The sequence below is a fragment of the Sylvia atricapilla genome, chromosome 8, assembly GCF_009819655.1.
Source record: "Sylvia atricapilla isolate bSylAtr1 chromosome 8, bSylAtr1.pri, whole genome shotgun sequence".
Taxonomy (NCBI): domain Eukaryota; kingdom Metazoa; phylum Chordata; class Aves; order Passeriformes; family Sylviidae; genus Sylvia; species Sylvia atricapilla.
Window position 1 is genome coordinate 28,774,813 of NC_089147.1, and position 23,236 is coordinate 28,798,048.

The 23,236-nt window shown below is 39.6% G+C and overlaps 1 protein-coding gene across 1 annotated transcript in view; it reads left to right on the forward strand.

The window, feature by feature from the left end:
• Positions 1-23,236, forward strand: part of BICC1 (BicC family RNA binding protein 1) — a 90,290-nt gene that overhangs the window by 34,897 nt on the left and 32,157 nt on the right. Inside the window, 1 exon segment of the mRNA XM_066324223.1 lies at positions 10,254-10,323. Within this exon segment, the coding sequence (XP_066180320.1) occupies positions 10,254-10,323 (70 nt within the window).

The window sequence follows — 23,236 nt, forward strand, 5'->3', positions numbered from 1 at the left end:
GGTGCAGTGAGGAAAAAAGTGATTTGTAGCATTAGAGCTACATTGCAAACTACAGCAGCAGGACACTTCCAGAAACTCGATGTGAACTCAAAGCTGCAAAGGCATTTTTTAAAGCAGCTCAGATAATGAGACTTCAGAACATTATTGGCAGCATTTTGAGTGGAACAGGGAGGGGGAAGTGCACCCTTGAAAGGCCCCATCTGGAACCTGAAGGCATTATTTGTATCAATAATGGCATGTTTGGTGTACTCTCATGAACAACCCTCCATGTGCTGAGTTCAGCTGTTGGTTGAAGTGGTGTGTGAGGTGGAAGAAGTTTTCATAGGAATATTGGAATGACAGAAATTCAGGCAGGTGATTCCGTATGTCGAGGCTTGCAGACCAAGAGCCAGGAGAGAGGAGGCTGTGACTGGGGGTTTGGTAGAGACTCAACCTGGATTAAGCTGCAGAGGCTTTAAAAGAAAGTTAATACAAGGGTTTGGCACTAAGTAGTCTTTTGCTGATCTTTAAACATGTGAGAAAGCACTATCACTTGGATCTTTGTAATCAAGCAGAATCTCAGTGGATGTGAACTGTTCCTACCAACTTTCAGCTTCCAGAGTTGAATAACAAATTAAATGCCAGAATGCATTATTTCACTGAGCATTTTAGCAGAAACGATGTAGTGCAGTTGTTTGTGGAGTTAGAGAATAAGCCCCAATTCTTGGTGAAATTCAGGTAATATTTCTGCCCTTTTGTGGCAGGGAAGATCAGGTGAAGAAGTGCCCCTTCCTCTGGTCCTGAATTCAGGTGAAGAGTAGATAAATGTCCTTTGGTGATGTCATTTGTAAAAGTCTGAAGACTATATCATACTTCCTTCTAATATTTGAGTTGTAGTACTGCTTCAGATGAGGGAAAACCTAACATGAGCTAATGAGGATTTTTCAAAACCACTGGGAGCTACTAATAATTTAGCCAGAAATAAGTAAATAACGGCCTCGTTTTCTCTGTAGAGCTCTCGGATCTGCAGTTTAGTGACAGGTAATCCTAAATAAACATGGAATGCTCTGCTGTTGTGTTACATACTATTTGTGTAAAACATCTTTGTGGACATCGCTCTCTAAATTGTTGTTCTAATTTATTCTGTGAGAGGAATACATAATATGAAGTTATTACATGTTCTTGATCCAAAGCCCATTTTCAGTTGATGGTGGATTTTTTCCAGCAAGTTCCACAACATCTGGTTCACGCCTGATAGGAAGCAAGGCCCTTTCCCCAGCGGAGCCAGGACATTATTCCAGAGAACAGATAATTGATGTAGCCCTATAGAAATGTGTGACACTCTTATAGAAAATGTAAGAAGGTGGTGATTCTCTGTCCTGAGGAGTTCATAATCCAAAGCAGGTGAGGGTCAGCCGTGTGAACAGAGAAGAATTTCATGCATCATTTTGGTTTGCTTTTAGCTCTGTCATCATCAAGTTGATTTCTTTTCTTTTTAAACACGTGGGAATCTTTGTGCTGATGATAATCCTTCATTCTGAAGCTTCTCAGGACAGGAGTGTGTCTGTAGCCTCCTCCAGGGCCTGTGAGCAGTAGGGTGGGTGAGAGGTGAAAACTGTGGCTTTGGTGGAATTTGGGTGGAGTTCTTGGGCTAACGTGGGACTGCACGTGCAGAAGGTAGTGAGTGACTGGAAATGAGGCACTCGTGGTGCTCTGCACAGATGCTGGACTCCAGGTCACATCCAAGCTCTTCATTTCAGTGTTACTCAGTGTGTGTGTTAGTCACTGGCTTTGGGGGGTGTGCCTTCCTCAGCTCTGGCTTTTAGAGTTCATTTGCAGAGCTTGGTTTTGTGCAAGCACAAAATGCTACCAGCCAGCTGTAACTTGTGTGTTTTGCTGATCCTGAGTGTTTGACGTTCTTTTATGTTTTGGGTTTCTTTTGTACCGTTTTTAAGCAAACAGAAGTGATGTTTGTATGCATTTTCCCAGTTGCAGACACTTAGGGGGTTTTAAGGTATCTCTGGATTTAAGCAAAAAATGTGTTTAAATGTTCATGTTCCTCTTGGCTGCAGATTTTGTAATTCTCTGAGGGAGACGTAAGTGTGCTTGGAGTTGTGAAGTTGCAACTGGGCAAATGCTTCACCTGTGTACCAAAATATTTTCTGTTAATTATTAGGAGCTTAAAAGTGTAGAGGAAGACTAGTAGTTTCTTTTCATTTTCCTTCCTGTGCTTACATGTAAAGTATAGCTGTTAATTTTATTAAATAATCAGCACTGTAGAAGTTACTGAGGCCATTTTGGAAGCATGATGTGGTGAAACCATCCTTGAAAAACAGTTGATCTTTCAGTCCAGGTATTTGGAAACAGGAGTACCAAGAGACTAAAACAAATGCCTAACCAAAGCCAAGAAATAAACCTCTGGCAATTATTTAAAGATGTGAAAAATAGGTGTATATATAACTGCACCTTTAATCATATTTCTGTTAAAGTTCTCTATGCAGTAGTTATTAATGATTGTGCATTTGTATTTATTTAGGAGGCTCTGGCAGCAAGGAAGGTTCCTCAAGCCCTGTTTGTTTATCTAAGAGAGTGAAAGAACTTGGTTTGCAACATCCTGTGTTTTCTCTTGTATCGTTGAAAAATACCTTTTACGTTGGCCTGGGCAAACAGCCTAACTTCTGCATTATTCTTATACATGAGTATACTAATACAATGTTGTTATATGCATTTTTTAAGTATAAGTAGTATATTCTGATGCAAATAAGTTGAATTTTCTGTTTGCAATAGGTCAGGCTGGAAGTGGATCAGTCTCACTTCTTAATCTCTGAACAGGAAGCATATCTAGAGCTTCAAATGCAAGTGGCTTAGGGTATTTTCAGGCCCTAAAAATATTAATCATTGACCTGAGACTAAAACGTCTCAAGCTAATTATTATCCACATTCAGGAGTGACTTGTGGAGGGCTTTCTGCGTGTCTTCAGCCCTGGCTATTCCCAAGGTGCCTATTTATAGCTGTAGCTCCCCTAGGGCTGTATTTCCATTTCTGATGGCAGTCCCTCGGCTCTCGGTTTCTTGCCATGTTATTTTATCTTGGAGGTGAGACCTTGTGACTTGGTGGTGATCAGACACTATCATGGGTCTTGTCTCTGTTTCAACCACAGGAGCAGTTTGGAGCTGCAGGAGCTGGTTGCACACATTCCACTTTTTCTGGGTAGAAATCAGGATCTGCACTAGCATTAAAATAACCTTGATGCAGAGCTTGGCTCATAGCATGTGACAAGGATATATTAAGGCCATACATTTCCAAGTGCCTGGCTGGGATGGGAATGCTGGCATCCAGTTTACACTGAGCTTCCTCTCATTTAGCTTCCCAGGAAGTGGAAGTGACTGCTTGGAGAGGGCAGCATGGATTAGAGGGCTGAGAGAATGTCAGTGGAAGTTAACATTTGCAGGAGTTCTTGGGACTGAGACATTTGTCTCCCTTTTGGCAAAACCCCACCCAGTGGAAAGAAGCCTATTTATGTTGGATCAGTTTCTCTATAAAGGTAAATCAAGAATGCTTACTTAACTTTTTGCTTAGTTCAGGCAGAGCTGAGTGGTGGGAAGGCTTCATTTTTGTGGAAAATGGCATTCATCCCATTTGTAGTATAGTGACCATTCTGCTAAGGCAATGGAGTAATTCCAAGGATTTTTCTTTTTAATTTCATCTGAAGTTTCTCCTGTGCTGCCTCTGATACAATGGTTGCTATCTTGATATTTTACCTGTAATATGAAGGCTCAGTTGATAAAGTTTGACTTTATGCCACTTTATTGCTGTACTTAACACTGTGCAAGATCCCTTTCATTGTAAAGCAATAGAGAAGGAGTGGTTTGCCACCACCAGCTCAGTTGAGGTGCTCAGGGCTTTTCATTCTGAGAGTTAAACCCTCCCTTAAAATAGAGGGGGTATTTCCTTCTCAGAAATTTTTGTACTTTTAACTTGGAGAAAAAAATAATTAAAAGGATACAAGAATGAGAATGATATGCCTCAAGAATAAACGCTGGGTTTCTGGCTTCTGAGGAGGAGAATTGATGATTTTGCTTTCAGAGAGGAGAGTTGGGTGCGTATTGGTGTTTTGAACAGTGTTCTGTGTGTCTTTATTTTTCAGTGGTACTTTTTCTTAGATTTTTTTTTATATTACTTGTGTAATTCATTAATGCTGTACAGACAGACACTTCTGTATAAAAATATTTTGCATGTTTAAGTATTTTCTTCGCTTTCGGCAAAGAAGATGTATTTAAAGTGAAAATGTTACCTGTGACTCTTGACTAATATTTATATTGAGGGTAAACAAAACATTTGAATCAAGCAAAGAACTTCAGTGTTTCTCTGTAGGTGAGGACATTTGATTGGTTGATTTTTACTCTCACTTAATTTTATTTGCTGTATTTGAGAATGAAGTACGGAGTTCTGTAAATGCTACTGTTGCAGGAGGTTCACTTAATGCAGTCTTTGGATGCAGCAACAATACTGCAATATTGCTTAAACAGGACCTTTGTTTTAAGAACCATCTTGGTTCTTTTCAGGTGAAGTGAAGGTTGAAAAATGATACAGCGTGTGTGTGCATAAATGCATGTGTTCTCAGCCTTTCTAGGCTAAAAATCCCTTACTGGAAATGGAAACAATAAAAATTCCAAAGCCATATCCATACAGGCAGCATTCCCAATTCCATCTTTAGTGATTTAGGGCTTTTTATGTACAGTGTGAATGTTTGATTTGGAAAACTGATGTCTTCTACTCTGCTGCCTTTATTGCATTTATGCATAATCTGTTCATTAGCTTAAGTATTTAGTACGTAAGTTTTGATGCACATTGATCAAAACAATGAATAAATACATTGCTTATGATGTTAACCTCTAATTTTAACTTCAAGACCTCTTCACCCTGCACATGCTTGCCTCGATTCTTGGTAGGGTCTTTAGGCATAGCTGTGAATACCTTGTGAAGATGGTCAATTTGTTAGAGTCAGTGTGGGCTAGGGTTGGTCCTTCACAACAAAGAGCCTGTTTGCTGCTCTGGGGAAGCTTCAAACTCTGCACAGAAGTATTGGCTGTGAGAAGTTGTAGAGATGTATTGTTGGTGTTTTGCTTAGCTTGGCGTGATGTTGTGTAGCAGTATGCAAGTGGAGAGGAGGCAAGTTTTCCTCCTGTTCCCTTTTTATATGTCAATCAGAAACACGTCAAGGTCTTTTGATAGTTATTTTAGCATTAAAAAATACTTGAAATAAAAATCAGTTTAACAGAGGTGGACAGGTGAGTAGGTGAAAATCAATTTCCTGCTGTATGGAAGCAAATGACTTGCAGTGGAACCATGAACAAAAACATATGCGAGTATTGATCTTTATCCATGCTGCTTATTCCAGAGAGATGTCTAAAATAATTTACATATTACCTTTTTCCAAGACAAGTTAAACTGGGGAAGAAGGACTAGCCAAGCAGTCACCTTTTCTTAAACGCCTGAATTTCTGACAGTTGGGCTATGAAATGGGAAAATGAGGGGGCCTGTCCTTGAAGACACACAGGCACTCACACCCTTGAGTGTGGAAAGACCCTGTTGTCCCTCTGCTCCTTTCTGTGCAGACACACAAGTGGAGCTTGATCCTTGTCCTCCGTGTGCATCATTTGCTTGTGTACTTTAAACAGATTGCACTTAGATGTGTGCCATCAGTACTGACCATCTGAAGTCAGAACAAACTTACTAAAGCATTTTCTGCGTTTTATGGGTTTAATTCTTGTGCTCTGCATAGGAGGTATGGTGTCTTTTGCCACACAGGAGCACCAGCTGGCAGCTCTGAACAGTGTAGTCTGGAATAGGAGGGGGCCTGAGGCCATATGCCATTGCTGCTTCTCAGAAACAGCCCCTCATCCTTCTTGCAGAATTAGTGCTAACACAGTGGGGTCAGGCTGAACTGTCTAACTTGTCACTAGCTGTGACAAACAGTGAATTCTTGATTGGAATTCCTTATGTAGATCAGCTCAGGGGGAAAGAAACCACAGCACGGCTTGGGATGTAAATCTGCTGCTGTTACCCAAAATGTTGGCTGGACTTCCCACAAGAGCTGGGCACTTGCACCAGGCTTTGGACTGAGTTTTGTAATCTCTTTTTGAACTCCTTCTATTCCTCAAATTTCCTCCCCAAACCAGGAGCCCCTGATGCTGCCCTGCTGTTGTGCTCTGGCAATGCAAGTGCTTTCTCTGGCCTCACCAGTTCTGGAGTTTGAATTCATAATGGGTAACTTTACACAACCCTCTTCTGAGTTTTGCTCTTCCTTCCCATCCTTGTTCTTGCCTTGCTTTCTCCTCTCCCCAAACCAAAACAACAAATCATTCAGTATAATAATTCTGGTTCCAGCTACACCCCATGCTCTGTTCTTGCTGCCAGAACTCATGGTCAGGGATTAGTCATCCTCTCAGATTGTGCTGCATCACCCCTTATGCATTGCAACAGGAAGAACTGAGCATCACCCCGTGTAGAATTTCACTTGTCTGCTGTGACTCTTCACATCAGGTCTTGTCCTATGGAAATATATTTTCCTTTAATTTTCATCTGAGTTTTATTCCATGATTCAAATAAACCATAAGAATAAACTTGTTTGTACAATTGTCAGTATATACAAACTGAGGGGACTAAGGCAACTTTACTGAATGCTGAAGAGGCAAGGTGAACATTTTAAGTCTGAAACCGAGTATTCAGAGACAAGGCATAACATCTTTAGGGTGTAAAGTGAGATGGTCCCTGAGTTACTTTCCCACATGGTATTGAAGTTTAAACTGATTTAATTTTTTTTCTTTTCCCCACTTGAGTGGAAAAGAAGCTCACTTACATGGGAAAAAGTGGGGAAGGTATTCAGACTGGGAAGCTGCAGAAACTCACTAGTAGATGCAGATTCCTGTCTGACCCATTTTTCCTTTCTCTGTAATCAATACCTGAGGCAGAAAGGCCAAGATGCCCAAATCCCAAAGGTGGGAAGGTCAGAAATAGGTATCTTACCAACATCAACTATAACAAATAATACTTTGATTAAATGTTCTTGTTTTAAACGGAGAAAGGTCTGTTATATATGTTGTTCTTGTTCATCTACTGTGTGTAAAATAGTTCCTTTGAATTCTGAAATACTTGTGGGTTTTGGGGGAGTTTTGTTTGGTTGGTTTTGTTGCGTTCAGGACATTCCAGTTTCCATCCAAAATCAGCTTAACAAAAAATACAGCATAAGAAAAAATAATTTCTTACTGCCTTAATGTAAAAACTCCCCAAAGTGTTTAAACTAAAAACTTTTCAAGCTGGAATACAAGGAAGCCAAAAGCTTGTCTTCCAGCTGCCTTATGGTTAGACTTTTTTTTTTTTTTTTTAGGCCCAATGATTTGCAACTACAGCCAATTTTTACAGGGTCACAGTACATTCTGATTTGTTTTGTTGGTGTCTTCCAGTGTCTTGTCCTCTTCTGTTTTTTCTCCACTGAGAATAGCTTACATATTTTGGCTTGTAAACACTACAATTACACTTGGGGAAAGGGGAGGAAGGAAAGTTGTAGGAAGACAATTTCTTAGGTTTTCATTAATTTTGAGCAGAAGTGTAAGTATGAGGTTATTTGCTAGGGGATTGAACCTTGGAACAGATATGCCTGATCCCTTTAGTCAGTTGATCCCTCAAGGCAAGGAGAGCACTGATTAGTACTCACTCTTTCACTTCTAGAAATAAGGGAAGCTAGCAGAGATCTGTTCTGCAAAGATCATGAACTCTGAGTCATCTCTAGGCTGAGTTTCCTCTAAATGTTATGTAACTCAAGTATTAGACAATTGGAACACATGTATTATGGCTGGAGTACTTGTGAGTTCTCTCTTCTTCACATGAGAGCAGAACCCCTGTTCTCAGGGATAACACTGAGTTTTCACTAACAAAGCTGTTCCATTGCAACATGCACTTGAGGCTGTCATGGAAGGATTCCAGATTTTTCAGGGAAAAAAGTAAAATCTTGGCACTTCAAACTGACTAGGTTTGAATGGTAAAGCTGAAACAAAAAGTTGGTGCAACAGTGATCCATGAAGTCATCAATATTGTCTTTACTTTCAAGTTTAACAATATCATCTTTACTTTCAAGTTTAACTGCTCTAATGAAAACTCAGTTCCAAGTTTTCTAGAGCTTTGGGAAACTCTCCTGTTACAATAAATACAATGCATAAATAGTAACTTAAATAAAATGCTAGTTTAAGAAGTAAGCAGTGTAGTTTGATTTGTTTTTAAGCATTCTTGTGAATGCCCTGTAATGTTAGAGCCTGGAGTTGAAAGCCAGCACAGCATTTTGATACTTCAGTAAATGTACCTCATTTAATGCATCCTGACTGTTTGTGGAGTTTGTTATTGTTGTTGTGGGGGTTTTGTGTGTGTGGGTTGGTTGGTTTGTATTTTTTTTTTTCCGAACCGTCTAGGATAGGACATAAACTTGTCTTTGCAGTGACCAAACTCAATTGTCTTTTTTGGTCTATTGTGGCAAATTTTAGCATTACAAAGAGCTTAAGGGTAATAGATGGCCAAAACTCAGTGTCTGGCAGTCAGACTGCTTTGAAGACCTCATATACATCTTTCTTATATGTCCCCAGAATGTGCAGCTGTGAACCTGTGGTCTTTCCTTCTATTTTAGTTTGGTGTAAAAAATGGGGAGCATTTAATTTCTTTAAGACAGAAGTCTCCAACATTTATTGAGAAGGTGAAGGAGTGATGGGATGTAACGCTTGCCTTGAATGACATGTATTCTTCTTCTGTCTCCTCTCTTGTGTTTCCTTTCATGTTGGATCTTCTATAACTGAGTCCTGCACCATTCTTTGTTTTAGCACCCCCCTTTTCCTTTTAGCTAGTGCCTTCTGATTTTCTGTGTACTTCACTGCCTGTTGCACAATTTAAAAAAAAAAGAATTCTGGCCCAAAGCTTTTTATCAGAGACAAGTGAATTCTTTGAAATAGCTTTTCTCACATCTGGATTGGAAGATGGTGAAAAGTGTATGTATGTTGCTGGTAGAATTTCACCCTCCTGGAAATGTTTTATTTCAGCTGTAACTTATTATCCAATAGTGCTGAAACCAAAAATATACTATAATGAAGTCTGGCTGATGCTTTCAGTTTTTCCACATGGCATGCTGATCTGGAAGTTGTGGTGTCCTTGGGATTGGGATGTAGAAGATAAGAATTAGGAACTGTTAGAGCAATCTGCCTTAATTCTGAATTATACTGTGATGGAAAACCTACTGGTATTGTCGCTGTTTTCTTAATGCATTAGTTTTCTTCTTGGAAGTGGCTCTGCTAATTATTTTAACCTTTTAATTGTTGTTATTCCATCTTAATTGTGATGGGAGGTATGAGCTCACCATGCTTGTTGGTGAGATCTCAGTATACAAGGGAAGTCCTTTAGCCTCAGTAGACATGCCTGGCATTTCTAGGGGCTGGATTTCCATTCATTTATCCAAAGCCTTTGGTGTCAAGCAGATCCTTCTCCTGTGTTACAACTAAATGGGTTGGTGAAGCACTGTAGCTCTGTGCCAGGATGAAATTTCACTCTAATCTGCCTGTAATGGGGCTGATGGAATTTTCACTGAGCCAAAGGCAGCAACAGAATGAGAGCTGACACTGAGCTGAATGACTGCATGGTTTTTACAGGATAAGTGTGTGCACAGTTATTCCCTGTTGGCTGGCTGGAGATGTACAGATAGGTTACACACTGTGTCATAATAAATAAATGCTGTCGAATGTCTGCTCTGACCTGCTAAACCAAGAAGTGCAAAATCTGGAGTCTGGATAAGTTAATAATGAGAAGTAACAGTGAGGCAAACCAATATATATCTTGACTTATGGAGACTCAAAAAGACTCAATTTAAATTTGATAGGCTTTACTTAAAAACCATTTTAAGGTAGCTGAAGAAATATTTGTGAAGGATTGAAATTCCCTCTGAGCTGGATGTAGAGCCTGCTGTAGCTATTAGTGGCCATTTGAACTTTATGGAAGCTGTTGAGCATCTTGGGTTTGCTCTGTGGAATTCTTTTGAGTGATCAGAACTCAGCCACGCTTATTGACAGACAGAAGTTCTCAAGAAAACCAGAGAAGCAGTTAATGGCTTGTGCTATTCAAAAGTAATAATAATTAACAGTTTTAAGAATGGTAGACCTTGTATTTTCAGAAAATGAATGTATGCCTTTGCAGGAGAAAAATAAAACCTTAATTATATGAAAATGTTTCTTTTTTAATAGATTATGGAAGAAACAAATACACAGATTGCTTGGCCATCAAAGTTGAAGATCGGAGCAAAGTCGAAAAAAGGTATTTTATTGTGTTCTTATTATGGGGTGGGATGTGTTGTTAGCCTAGTAAAACCACAGAATAAAGAATTGGATTTTTAGAGTCACACATCAATACTGGTCATTTTTCATTTCAGTCTGCTGTTTCTTATAGAAATTTCATGTTGAAGTTATCTTGGCTTTATATAGGTATTTGATACAAAAATCCATTTCAAGGAGCTTGCAATTCTGTGAGTACTTTGTTTAATCAGTACTGTTGTCCTGTTGCATTAAGCATGTGTGCCTTCTGCTGTATGGTTCTGTATCTAATCAGAACAGCTCCTTTATTTTACAGCAGCCAAAGTCAGTGGTTCTGGTAACATTTTAGATGAGTGGGTGTTCTGTGGGGTTTTTTGTTTGTTTCTGTAGAGTACAAAGATGAGTGTTCGCCAAGCTCAGCAGAACAGTAAATATTCATTGTGTCCCTGACAGGGACAGCCTGCATGCTGTTTTGGGTTCTCTAAAAAACCCAAGAGGAGCTGTTTGTTAGGAATGACCAGTGTTATGTTTTAAATTCTGCTTTTTTTGGAAATGCAGACTATTAGTATGAACTAAGTGTACAGTCTGGAGCATCTCTCCTTGAAATAAACTTTGTTCTCTTCCTAAGGAGTCATAGCAGTGACTGATAAAAAGCATCTCTTGATTTCTTTTCTGCATAAAAAGTGAAATTGGGAATGATTTTTTTTTAACATTGCATGTACTTTTGTCCAGGCTGATACATATTTAAAAACCAAGAAAGTGAATGTCAGATAATTCCTCTCTATGTTATATATAGAATGTGTAGGAGGAGGTGTGGGCTAACCTTAGTAAAGGAATAAGATCTCTTGGGAAGAAAAACAATCTTTTTAGAAAGGTGCAGGATTAATAAAAATTTTATGGTGTAAAGTGAGATTGTCTCTGAGGTACTTTCCCACATGGTATTAAAGTCCAAATTGATTTTATTTTTTCTTTGCCCCACTTGCATGGCAAAAGAATCTCGCTTAAATGGCAAAAATTGAGGAAGGAATTAAGACTGGGAAAAATGCAGGTGTAATGTATGCAGACATTAGTATGTGGAACTAACATTTATAGTAATGCAGGAGTGACAAGGTCTCTGTGCCGACCTGGGGAGTTCTGTGCACCCTCTCCTCAGGGTGCTGTGAATTGATGCACACCTAATGATCCTCAGGAAGCTGAGGCACAAGAGTTTTTCTTCTGAGGATGGAAAAGACATCAAGTGATGCCTGTACCTTTTTTCCCCTAATTTAAATGGACGTAGTTCTGAAGATGAAAAACATGAGTGAAAGGCCAGGAAAAGAGGGATAAGAAAGCTGGTTGGTTGGGTTTCTGTGTTGGTACTTGGAGATGCAGCTTTAAAGTAAGTTAATTTAGCCTCTTTACTAGTGACTTCAAGTAGAAGATAATGTGGTGAAGCTCTGTCATGGAATGAATTTGAGTACCACGGGAAATAAAACAGCCAAGAGTTATGAGCTGATAAAGCTAAAAATTGAAAGGGAACACATATTACAGCTGGGCATACTGAGTGTATCTGCAGTGGGAAGGATTATCCTGGAAAGTCTTATGCCAAAAGAAACTTGAGATAGTGAGATACTGATGGGCTGTAAACAAGACATTTTAGCAATATGCTGTACTATTAAAAAACCAAAAGTGTTTCAAATTCAGGGTGGCTCTAAAGTTACAAGACATTTTAGCAATATGCTATATTATTAAAAAAAGTATTTCAAATTCAGGATGGCTCTGGAGTTAAGACTTGTACTCTCTGGCCAGCTCTGGTGTGCTAAATTGTGTGTACATATATATAATGCACCTAAGATAGTAAATTACAGCATGTGTACAAAGAACCCCTTAACCCCAAGGTTCCTATTTCTTGTGAAATAAAGTGTAGTTTATATGTTCTGTTTGCACTTCATACCAATTGTTTGCAGTTCTGTAACTTTCCATTTGCAGCTACAACAGCTGTTTATATAGGGGTAAATATTCCAAGTGTTTAACGTACTCTTACTTCACTTAATGACATTTTGTGATTGAGAGGGGAGTCTGCAACAAATAACTGGCTCTCCAGGGACTTGAACCCAGAACATGCTATCTCTGCCTGTCTCCTTGGCTGGGAGCTGAGGGCTGGAGTCACTCAGTGAGGAGCAGCAGCTATGGATGGACAGTCCTTTACTCAGCCCCACGCTGATCCCAATCATCATCAAGATGTGCCAGATGATTTTGTATAAGTTTGCAATATGATTGGCCTGCAGTTTCAGCAGCCTCACATCTTGTATGTTGTGGTCTTAGGTCATTCACAGTTTTCCTCTGAATACAGGGGAAATACAGTCATTGCTTTTCTTTCTGTGATATTGATCAGTGTGTCATTAAGCACTTAGGGTTTAGTGGTATCATTCTCACTGCTGTTCACAGTTTCAGTTAGACACTACTGACACTAAATCAATAAGGACAGACCGTGTTTTGTTTTGAGTTGAAACACAAAGGTATTGAAATTTACAGCCAGGGTGTGGCTAGTAAAATTCAGCAAGGATATGAAGATTAAGTTGTATCCAAGACTTAGAATCCTTTCATGATCTTTTAGGAAAAAAAAATGGTATAGTGAAGCTAAAGCACCTAGAGTAGATGACTTGTGAACTTCTGTATAATTTCTTTTCTGTTATATGGAGCATAACTTTTAAATTGATGAGTCCAAAATACTGTGTTTTAAATAGTGTATTGTTAATTCATTAACTCACACTTGATAAATATTTTCCGATGGGTTTTTTGAATTGCGGAAGACTAATGTCTGAATTTAGCATAAGCAGATTTTTAAAATCTGCTGTTTGAAATTTATTATTTAATATGAATTTTTCTAAAACACCTAATCACAAAGCTAAATTGAAAAAAACCACTATTATCAGCTCTCAACAGTTTCATAAGGGCAAAACAGGAATTTCCTGGTTTTAATGAAGACCAGATGCTGTAGCCTTACTCTAGTGATGAGGAGGGTTAGAAATACATGTTTAGAAAACACACGAACAGATATAAATCTTCCACAGCATCTTAAAGCAAGCCATTTGTTCAGGTTGCCAAAGAGGTCATTAAGGATTTAGGGAGGGAAGGGAACAGTTTAAAGCACTTGATGACTGATTCCATCAGTAGTGTAAGAATTGGCACTGGCGTGGTTTGCCCTGCTTTGCAGTGCTGCTCTAGAGCTCAGGGTGTACCAAAGCCTCGTGTTCTGGAGGTCTGAGATCTTCTCTAGTCTGGTGAATTCAAGACCAAATTGAAAGACAGTGACTTTTTCTCTCAACGTACTTTTTCACTCTGTTGTAGTTACTGTTCTTTTGGAATGCTGTTAATTGCCTTCTAAAGATTCATTCAGTGGTGTGAAAGTGTGAGTAGATTGCCAGATCCTAAATGGTCAGGTGCTGTAGTTCCACAAACACTTTCCAAACAGGCATAAGCTAATGGGATTTTCCTTCTCTCTTTCTGAACCCCCAACCTGTCTTGACCTTGTTGTCCAGCCCTTTCTCCTGTGCTGTCGTTGGTGCTCACGTGGGTGACCAGGGTGCCTTAAAACTAGCCGTGGATAATTTTTACTTTTGGAGAGGGGGTGTCCTTGTTCACTTGCTGAGTGTCTCCATAAAATAAAAATTGAGTTATATATGTATATAACTATATATTTATATAGTTATATATATAAAACTATATATGCTCATGCTTCCTAATTTGTTTGTCTGGATCTGGAATGTTTCATGCCTTGGAAGCAGGTGAATGTCACGTTACTCACCAGCAGTGCTTGTGGATGGGTATTGAAGGTGTTCTTTAGGAAATAGGTGTATGGGAGTTCAGGTTTCACCTGTATCCCTTACTCCTTTTTATTTCTAAATTCTCCCTCCCCCATACCCCTTTGTACTCCAACAGCCATAAAGAAGTTATGGGATCTGTGTGTGCTCAGAGTGCAGCTTGAAATAGCATTTGTGTAACATCCACCATAAGAATCCCTTCAGGTCTTGGAAACTTAGTGGCTCTGAGCAGGAAGATGATCAGAGAGTTGGATCAGGGAATATTTTGGGAAGTTAGAAAGGATGGTAAGGGGAAATGCAAGATAAATTGAATTTGCAGAGCAGGTAGAACTCTGAGATCTGTTCCACCATTCACTTTAAAAAGGACTTCTCGCACTCTTTTTTCTTCATTTTTACTGCTGTATTTTCGTTCCTCTTTTATTTTCTTTAGTCTCCAGCAATTTTTTATCTGTATCATATCTTGACGTTACCAATTGATTTCTTTCTCTCTTGAGCCGCTATTATTTTTTTTTACCTCTTTTTTGCTGTTTCTGGCTTTATGGCTTTTTATTTGGCTTTTTGTTTTTCTGTTTTTCCTCTCTTATCACTGATGCATTTTATGTTAGTCAATAAAAATCTAGTCCCATGTTCTGTTTCTACGTTCTTCGTTTGATTTTACTTTCTACTAATTTTTTCAGTTTTTTTAGTAACTTCAAAACTTTAAACTGGTTTCTGTTATTGAAGTATTTCCTACATGCTGTTTTTCAATGGCACATTGCAAACACAAGTACAGAGCATGTCAAATCAGTATTTAAAGAGAATAGCAAGATACAGTGGTACCGAAGGCACTGGAAGGCAGGCAGCAATAACTACCACTGGGCACTGCTGGCATTCATTGCCTGGAAATTTGGTTTCACACTTCTTCATTAAACTTTGCCTTTTTCTAATTACCTTGCGAGCCAAGTGCAACTGTTTCCCTCTTTGCATCCCAAGCTGTGAAGGTAAGGTGCACAAGGAAGTTAATAACTGTAATACCACACTTGAGGCAGATAACCACAGAGAGAGTTCAGCCAAATTAGTGAAACCTCACTCTCATTTACTGAAATGTTGTTTAGGTGCAAGGGAAGCGCTTGGCCTGTTTCAGGAGGTGTTGTGATAAAAGCTAGAGCCTCCTCTTTTCTTAAAACAAATGTCACTGCGTAGTGCACTCAAGGCCAAACTTGTATGGGAGTTACTGCCTTAGATATCTAAAGTAAGCTAAGATGTTTGCCATTTCAGACCTTTAAATCAACTTTCAGTTGTTTCCCACTACTGTGATAGAAGCCAAGGTTGATATTTTCAGATGAAATGGGGAGGGAGAGAACAAAGAACTGTGTGTCAGGCTGTGCTGCCTTAGGAAGGTGTATAAGTGAAATGCCAAGTTATTTCTTCTTTTGCCGTAGACTTTCTGAGAAATCTTAAATCTGATTTTAGGCTTTTTAGATAATTTATTTTTCCTTTCAAAAATACCCACTTTCCTCAATTCAGTTTGTCAATGCAATCTTTTTTGAAAGGAGTGTGAGCTGCTTTTAAAGCAGAACCTCCAGCAGTACAATATCCCAGGAGTGGCTCATGTATGAGTAGCGCAGAGTTGTGCCTGCCAGTTCAGTGTCCCACGTGCGAGCCCTTCTTCATTGATACACGTGCTCCATGGAGGGGTTGCCTCACTGCCTAAAACACGAGTGCATCATAACTCATGCAGTGTTGCTCTTGGTGCTGCAACTGAGCCGAATCCCACGTTTGTACAAAGGAGAGGCTGCCATGCAGAAATTCCATGCTGCAAAAAACCCTCCTCAGACTAATGGATGCAGGTAGGACTTTGTCAATGCTGCTCTCCAAACCCAAATATCTCCAGAGAGATATTTTATTGTTAAATATCAGTGATAATGGAAGCGTTAATAACGCTGTACAGCATCATTAGCTGGGAGTCTTGTGAACCTTAAACATCACTGTAACCTCTTGTAGCGTGTCTGGAAGTTTTTAGAGTTTTTTTTCTTCCCAGGAAACTCCCAGCCAACCAAAAACCACAACCCCCAAAACTCCACCAAACCAAAACACTCCTAAGCAAAGCAAAGGGCTCCATGAGGCAGATGTTGAGAAACCTGGAGCAGAAGGAAAAGTACTTGTGTGGTATCTAGTGGGTTTGGATCCTTGCTTTAGGAGATTCTCATTTCACTGATGGTATTTTGTAGTAAATGCAAAGTTTAGTGGAATTAAGAGGTTCTTCAGCTTTCAGTTATCACTGGGATTTCTGAAATACTGAAAGGATTTTGGTCGTTGCCACTGAATTTATGTTCCATACTTAATCTTTTTCTAAATACCAGGTGGCCTGGTGTTCTTCAGATGCTGGCATGTCTGCAAAGTGCAGTTATATAACCTGAAATTTCCCCAAGAAATTGGCCAAGCCCTGGTTCAGTCAAATAAGCAAAAAAGGAACTAGAAAATGCCTAGTAGTTTAGTCTCTTTGCTTCCTTGTCCTTCATAACTCTGAAGCAGATAATGCTGTGCTCTATGTGGGTATGTGCATATCTTTACTGAAGGAGTGGTGAAGAATTGAAGAATTTGAACAGGGAAGTGGTGGTGTTGACATCCTTGGAAGTGTTAAAAAAAAACAAACCAAAAAACAAGCAAACAAAAAAACAACAGTCATGGCACTCACTGCCACGGCTTAATTAACAGCATCTTCACTCAAAGGCTGGAATTCATGATATAGGAGGCCTTTTCCCACCTTCAAGATGCTGTGATTCTACATAGAATAATGACTGTTAGGATCACCTTATCTTTTTAGATCTTTGGTGTTTTCCTTTCCTTTAAGGCTTTATGTATATATTACTCCTTCTTAATATAGTGTTACTCCTTCTTAATATAGTTGCAGCCATAACAGAGATTTTTAGTCATTTCCTTAAATGACTTCCTTCTTCTGGGCCAAAGAGACATTAGTTGACTTTTTTTCCTTTTTCACATTGTATATATGTTATACCTGATATTAATTTTGTTTAAAAGTGATTTGGATCTAGTGTACTGTGGAAAAACTGCAGAAATTAGAGTGTGTATTTCAGAGAGGGTTTAAGTTGCATAAAAACGTTTTCTTACAAAAGCTAGTTTTTTTAGTTCTTGATTTGTTCTTAATTCTTTCAATATAGAAGTGAATCCTGCTACTTTTCTAAAGACTGTGCCCATGTAAATTGTGGGGTAAAAAAGTACTCCTGTTAATAGTGTTACAAATACTCCTGTAACAATTCACTTCAATCTCTTCATTTGTGGCCATTTATAACCTCTAAAAGTGTATTAAAATGTTGTGAATAATAGGAAACAGAACTTCATATGTTGGAATTCCTTGTGTGCCTGCCACTATTTATATGTGTTGCTGATTTTTCAATCTTAAAGGAAAACACTCCTTACTATAAATGACTTCAGAAGGAATTGGTGTTTTATGTTTCTGGAAATGCAACAAAGCACTGAGGGTTTTTTTTGCACCTGAGTCTTAAATGCTGAATCAGCCCCACCAGGGAAGGTCACATAGCATCCCAGGACTACCAACTGCTTCAGACCTGTTAATGAACCAAGGACTCTTAATGGTTTGGGTCAACCAACTCCTGCTCTTGACCTACTTTCATATCCTTGTGTGCTGTTTCTAGTTACAATAATTGTAGCTTCTGCTGTTCTCACCAAAAAAAAAAAAAACCCAGATCGAGTGAATGAGGGATATGATCAACTAATTTTCCTACCCTGAATTCAGTGCTATGAATAGCCACCTAATTGGTTTAGAGCCTTAAGCTCCAATTAAAAAAAAAAAAGTAGTGAGGGAATTAATCAGGGCTTTGGAGATCTGCAGTGATATGTGGAGTTTTTCTGACGAACTTGAGCTTTTACCTGCTAAGATGCTTTTGAAAATTGTGCCAATTGTGTGTCCTGAAAGGCTGTACCCCAGCTCTTGGTAGGACCTGAACATGTGTGGAGTGATGGCTGTTGCTGTTCTGTGTCTTCAGCAAGGTGTGTAGAGGGATGCAGAGAAAAGAGCACCTCAACCTCTCAAGTGCTTGGATGCTTACAGAGGTACCTTTTGTATTAGATCATGATTGAAGTTTAATTTGTTTAGTCTCCGCAGTGATTTCGGTGTGCACATCGATGAATGTGTTGGCTCTACTTGCCCAAAGTCATCCTGCAGCCATTCTTACAGAGTAATGTACTTCAGCCCAACTGGACTCTGCCAGCCACTCAAAGGCTGCTGCTGCTCCCAGGTTCAGGCCCTCACAGAGCTGTTGGGTGCCTTCCCTTGCTCATGTGGATCCCCAGCCTTAAAGACAAGGCAATAGTTCCCTGTCCATAACTGGTGCAGTGAGGTGGGGTTTGATGACTGCTCTGGGCACCTGTTTCCTCAGGAGAAATGAGTTACACAGCAAGCAACAGGAAGATGCTGCAAGGTGGGCTTTTGAATTCCCTTGGTGAGTCTTTCCCATCTGTAAATGAAAGGGGATCCCCGTGCACCAAGCCGAGACACCCTCATGTAATGGCAGTAGGCGGAATGGTTTGTGATCACCAGACCCCAGGACAGCCTTATTCCAAATGCTGGATGCACTCACTCGTTTTTCCAAGCACTTGGAAAGGCAAGGCTGGTAGGTATTTCTGCTAGAAACAAACTCAGGGGAGACATGATTGTTTTCACAGCTGCCAAACAGCACCATTGTGGTCTTCTCTCTCTCTCCTACCTTGCTGCGTGCTTCCAGCGTGTCCCCTGCCTCCCTAGCTCCCTGCTAGGCAGCTCAGCCCTGCAGCCTGGCATGCCCTCAGCCAGTCCGCTGACGCAGGGGGCATTCAGGGCTGCTGGGCTATGGGGGCCAGCGCTCTTTTGTCAGCAGAATTTTTCCTGAAGCTGTTTAGTTTTGGTTCCCAAGGTATAAAGTTGTGGGTCTGACTTTATACCAGTTCAGTAAAGGTTTTCTCAAAAATCTTGGCATTTAACTGCCTTTTCCTTGTTGGTGCCCATGACAACAGAACCATTGGTTTGGGTATTCTGTGTCAGCTTTCTGTGTGCAGCAAAATTCCTTTGCAGCTCTTATTTGACCTCATTAAAAGCAGGAAAAAAGATTCACCCTGTTATGCAATTGTCCAGCTAAGAACTGTGTATATAAGTAGACTACTTAAAAAGAATTATGCTCCTATCTTAAAAGTAGATGAATTGCACGTATGGTTCTGCAGTGAAATTGAGAGCTGCCCTTGCCAGGAGATAAAGGGTTCTCTGCAGTGTTTCTTGAGATTGCTGGCAGTATGTGGGGAGGGGGGAGTAAGATGGTTTTTTTGTCTATGGAGTTGCTTCATGAAATAAAGTTTCAGTCACATCTACTACATGGCCTGGGAAATTACAAGCTTAGTCTGTTCCTTTGAATGGCATTAAACTTTTTTCTATGCTTGACCGTGTTGCAGCAAAACTAATACTATTTGTGTTACTCTAGTACTTTTTCCTTCAGGGAAGGGATTGTTCATCCTCTTGAGTATTTTTCATGAGAGGAGATGAACTCTTGGTGTTACGTGTCCATAATACTATAATACATTTTGGTTCTTTTATCACCATCTACTTTTTCCTGGTTGGAGAAGTGTTAAGAAAGGGCAAGTGTCATGTTTCATTTTTTTAAAGTATGACATATTCCTGCTTCCGTGTGTTTAAATCTTTAAGGTTGAGAAAGCATAAAGGGATGTTGCGAAGTTCTTGCTGCCAAAATTACTGCATGACTCTGCAAATATCTGACACTAATATGAATAACTGAAGGTGCTAATTTCAGCTCACCAATTATGCATAAAGCATTGTTCAGTGAGTGGCAGTGTTGTGTCAGGTTAGTAAACAGGATTTGAATTCATGTTTTGATTTGGAGCAAAAAATGTCTTCAGTGAAGGAGGCCAGAACCCTCCAGCTCTCCAAAGTATAGAGAAACAAAGATGCATGACGGAAATCTACTTAAGAGTCTTGTCACAGTTTGGAGGGGGAAAAAATCATATGCCCTTGAATATTAGTGGTAGGAACACTACATTTTTATACTTTGAAGCAATTATGCTTCATGTGTGATATTCTGTAGCTGACCAAAAAAAAATTATAGTCTTTCCAGTTTCTTGATACAGTGTTTCTGTAGCTGCCTTCCCCAGAGAGGCTTTCCTGGGTACCAGAGCACTTGCAGGTAGGGCTGGCTGATGTATTCCCTGCTCCAACCCTGATCAATCCCTATAAACCTTCTGAAATTACAGTGTACATGGGTATCATCCTCTCCCTGCAAATTTGCTGTATTACTAGAAAAAAAAAATCTGATTTTTTTTTGTGTGTTTTGATTTCAAGTGTTCTTTGTACTGTGCATTCTAAATATAGACAGAGTCGGTGCCAAGGACCAAGTGCGAACTTACAAAACCATCATTGATAGAAATTCTAGTCTCTTTAATGACTTCCTCTGGAAACTGTAATTTGAATCATACGATTTTTTCTGAAGTAGCAGTAGGAGGGAATATCAGAGAATAGCTATAATACAATTTTCAGAATTTTCAACTTTCCATCTCTACAGATTTAACCGTGTAGAAAGTGGTGCTGGTCATTTAATTCCTTGATTATTTGGCAAGACTAATACTGTCTGTAAAGCAAATCTAATTTAAAGAGAACAAAATCCCGGACGTAGCTAGTGTTCTGGTGACTTTTTTGGTCCAGATTTTTAATGTTTAAAACATTTGTGTTTTTATGGTAAATGATTGTTGGGCATTCTGGTAGTTTTGGCTTTGGAATTGGTTTCTTTTAGCTGGGGAGAGCAAAACCACCTGGCAATGCTCACCAGCCATGGCCAGTCTCAGGGGGCTGTTGGCAACATGTTCTCCTTGTATTAACTGCTGTGAAAGGCAAATGAGCGCTTGTTAATGGGAGCAAAGCTGTGGGAAAGGACAAAGTTGGGAATGAAGTGGAATGGGGAGAGACACGGAGAGGAAATGAAAAGCTGATGAGGAGACTGAAGCCAGTTGGAAAGAGGTAGGTGGGATGGCAGGAAATGTGAGGTTCAAGTGGGAGTCTGAAGAAATTAGGGTTTTGAAAGGGTAGAATAATAGAGTTAGAGACAAAGATGATGTAAAGATAATGGGGAAGAGGGTGAAAATGAATATTCAAAAAGTGGAGGGGGAGGATTACAGCCTTGTGTTCATAGGTGTCCAGTGTGGATTTCCAATATATATCCTTGTCTTGAAAATTAGTTCAGACACAGTTCTGAGGTTCTTACTTAATGAATATCTCGGGGAAAAGCTGTTAAATGCTGCTGTATTGATGTGTATTTTCATTACTGACCTGGACCATTGATTCAATGTCTAACACGTTCCCATCTGATGTCTTTGTGCAGTTTCCATAAAGATGCAGCTTTGATGGCTGCAATTTAAATTTGTTAAACGTTTACCAGATGTCTTGTCTTGCATCAAAACATATGTATGACTTAAGGAATGCAAAATAGGAATTTTCTAGTCCACGGGAGCTGAAGATATTGGCAATTTCTACTAAAAATCACCAAACAGAATTAGAATGTGTGCAAGTAAACCAAGATGGCAATATAAAGGATTAATTTTGAGTGCAGCTTTCATTTGGCTGATTGGATTTGTCCAGTGCAATGTCAAATAATGTAAACTTGGTTTTGCAGTGCTGGAGGAGAGTAGTAGCCAAGAAAATAAGCTGTGAAAATACTGAGCTTCAGCAAAGTGCAAGCTCTTTTGTGGAATTGGCTTAAAATCCTCTAATGCCAGTTGGCTCCTACTGAGATTTCCAGCAGTAAATTTGTAGCTATACGTGTACAAAATGCATTCCTGTGCATAGTTCCTCTCTGCTGTTCCAGCTGCTCTGAGTGCAGTGAGCAGTAAAGCTCATGTTCAGCTCTCCTGCCTCTGGGTACTCTCATGTGGAGGAGGATCACAAAGGTGAATTGACTTGCTCTTAGATGCACGTTTGGTCACATCAAAGAAATTTGAATTGTCAGATGGAACACGTGCTTTCTGTGAGGCTAAGAAATACTGAAAGTGGCTCTTTGGGTCCATAATTTTGTTTTATTTTCTTCTTGTGGATTTGCTTACTGGAGGATGCTGCAAGGAAGGATCCTTGTAGGAATGCCATGACAGTGTACACAGGTGCATTTGGGAGGGGAGCAGATTTTGGATTCCATAAGTTAAAGATAGAGTTAGTTCCGGAGTGATGGTGTTGGAAGAAAAATAAACCAAAAGAACTACTATAGAGAAGGCTATTTATAGCTTGGATTACTGGTAGAATGCCAGATAAAGATAAGAAAGCTGTGACAAAATGGGTTATGCTTTTAATCAGCTGACTCATTATATTGCAGATTGCTTCTTAGCAGTGTAAGCAGCAGATCAGCCCAAAATAAGAAATTGTCAAGAAGTAAGAGACTGTTCACCATTAACTCTTTTTTTTTCTTGCCTTCCTAACATACATTAACAGATACAGATATTTTTTGCGTGTTTTCTGCTTCTTCATCTTCCATTATTTTTGGAATTAAAACTTTAACCTCAGTCATTGCCAGCATCAGCTAAAAATGAACATCTGGTAGCTTGGACTTGGGTGCTCAAAGTATATTTTCTAAATATAGAGGTGGTGCCTTTTGGTGTACTGCTCTCATCTGCTGGCAGGGAAAAGATGTGAGCAAGAGCTGTGGGGAGAGGCGGTGCTCTCTGTTTCCTGGTATTAGTAGGAATTTATGTCTTGCTGACCCCTTTCAGTTGCCAGTGCCTTAATCACCTTAATGACACAGCTTTTTTCCTTCTTTTTCTGTGGGCAAGTTGAAGGTTACCCAGAGAGAGTGAGGTTTGTGAGCCCATAGCTCCTAACCAAATACTGACATAAACCTATGCCCAGCATTGGCACTCAGGAGTTAGGCTGGCATGGTGGAGTACAGAGAGTGCTGGGTTGTGTTTTGTGGTTTATCTCAAGCAATTCTCTGGTTTTTAAGTCTAGTGTTTGCTGGTGAACTTTGAAGTAACTCTCAGGGCTGGTATAATACACTAATATTTACGAAACTCCTTCGTTTTAATGCTGGTTGAAATTTCCCCAAGTAAAATCAGTTGACGGCAACTTAAAGTGTA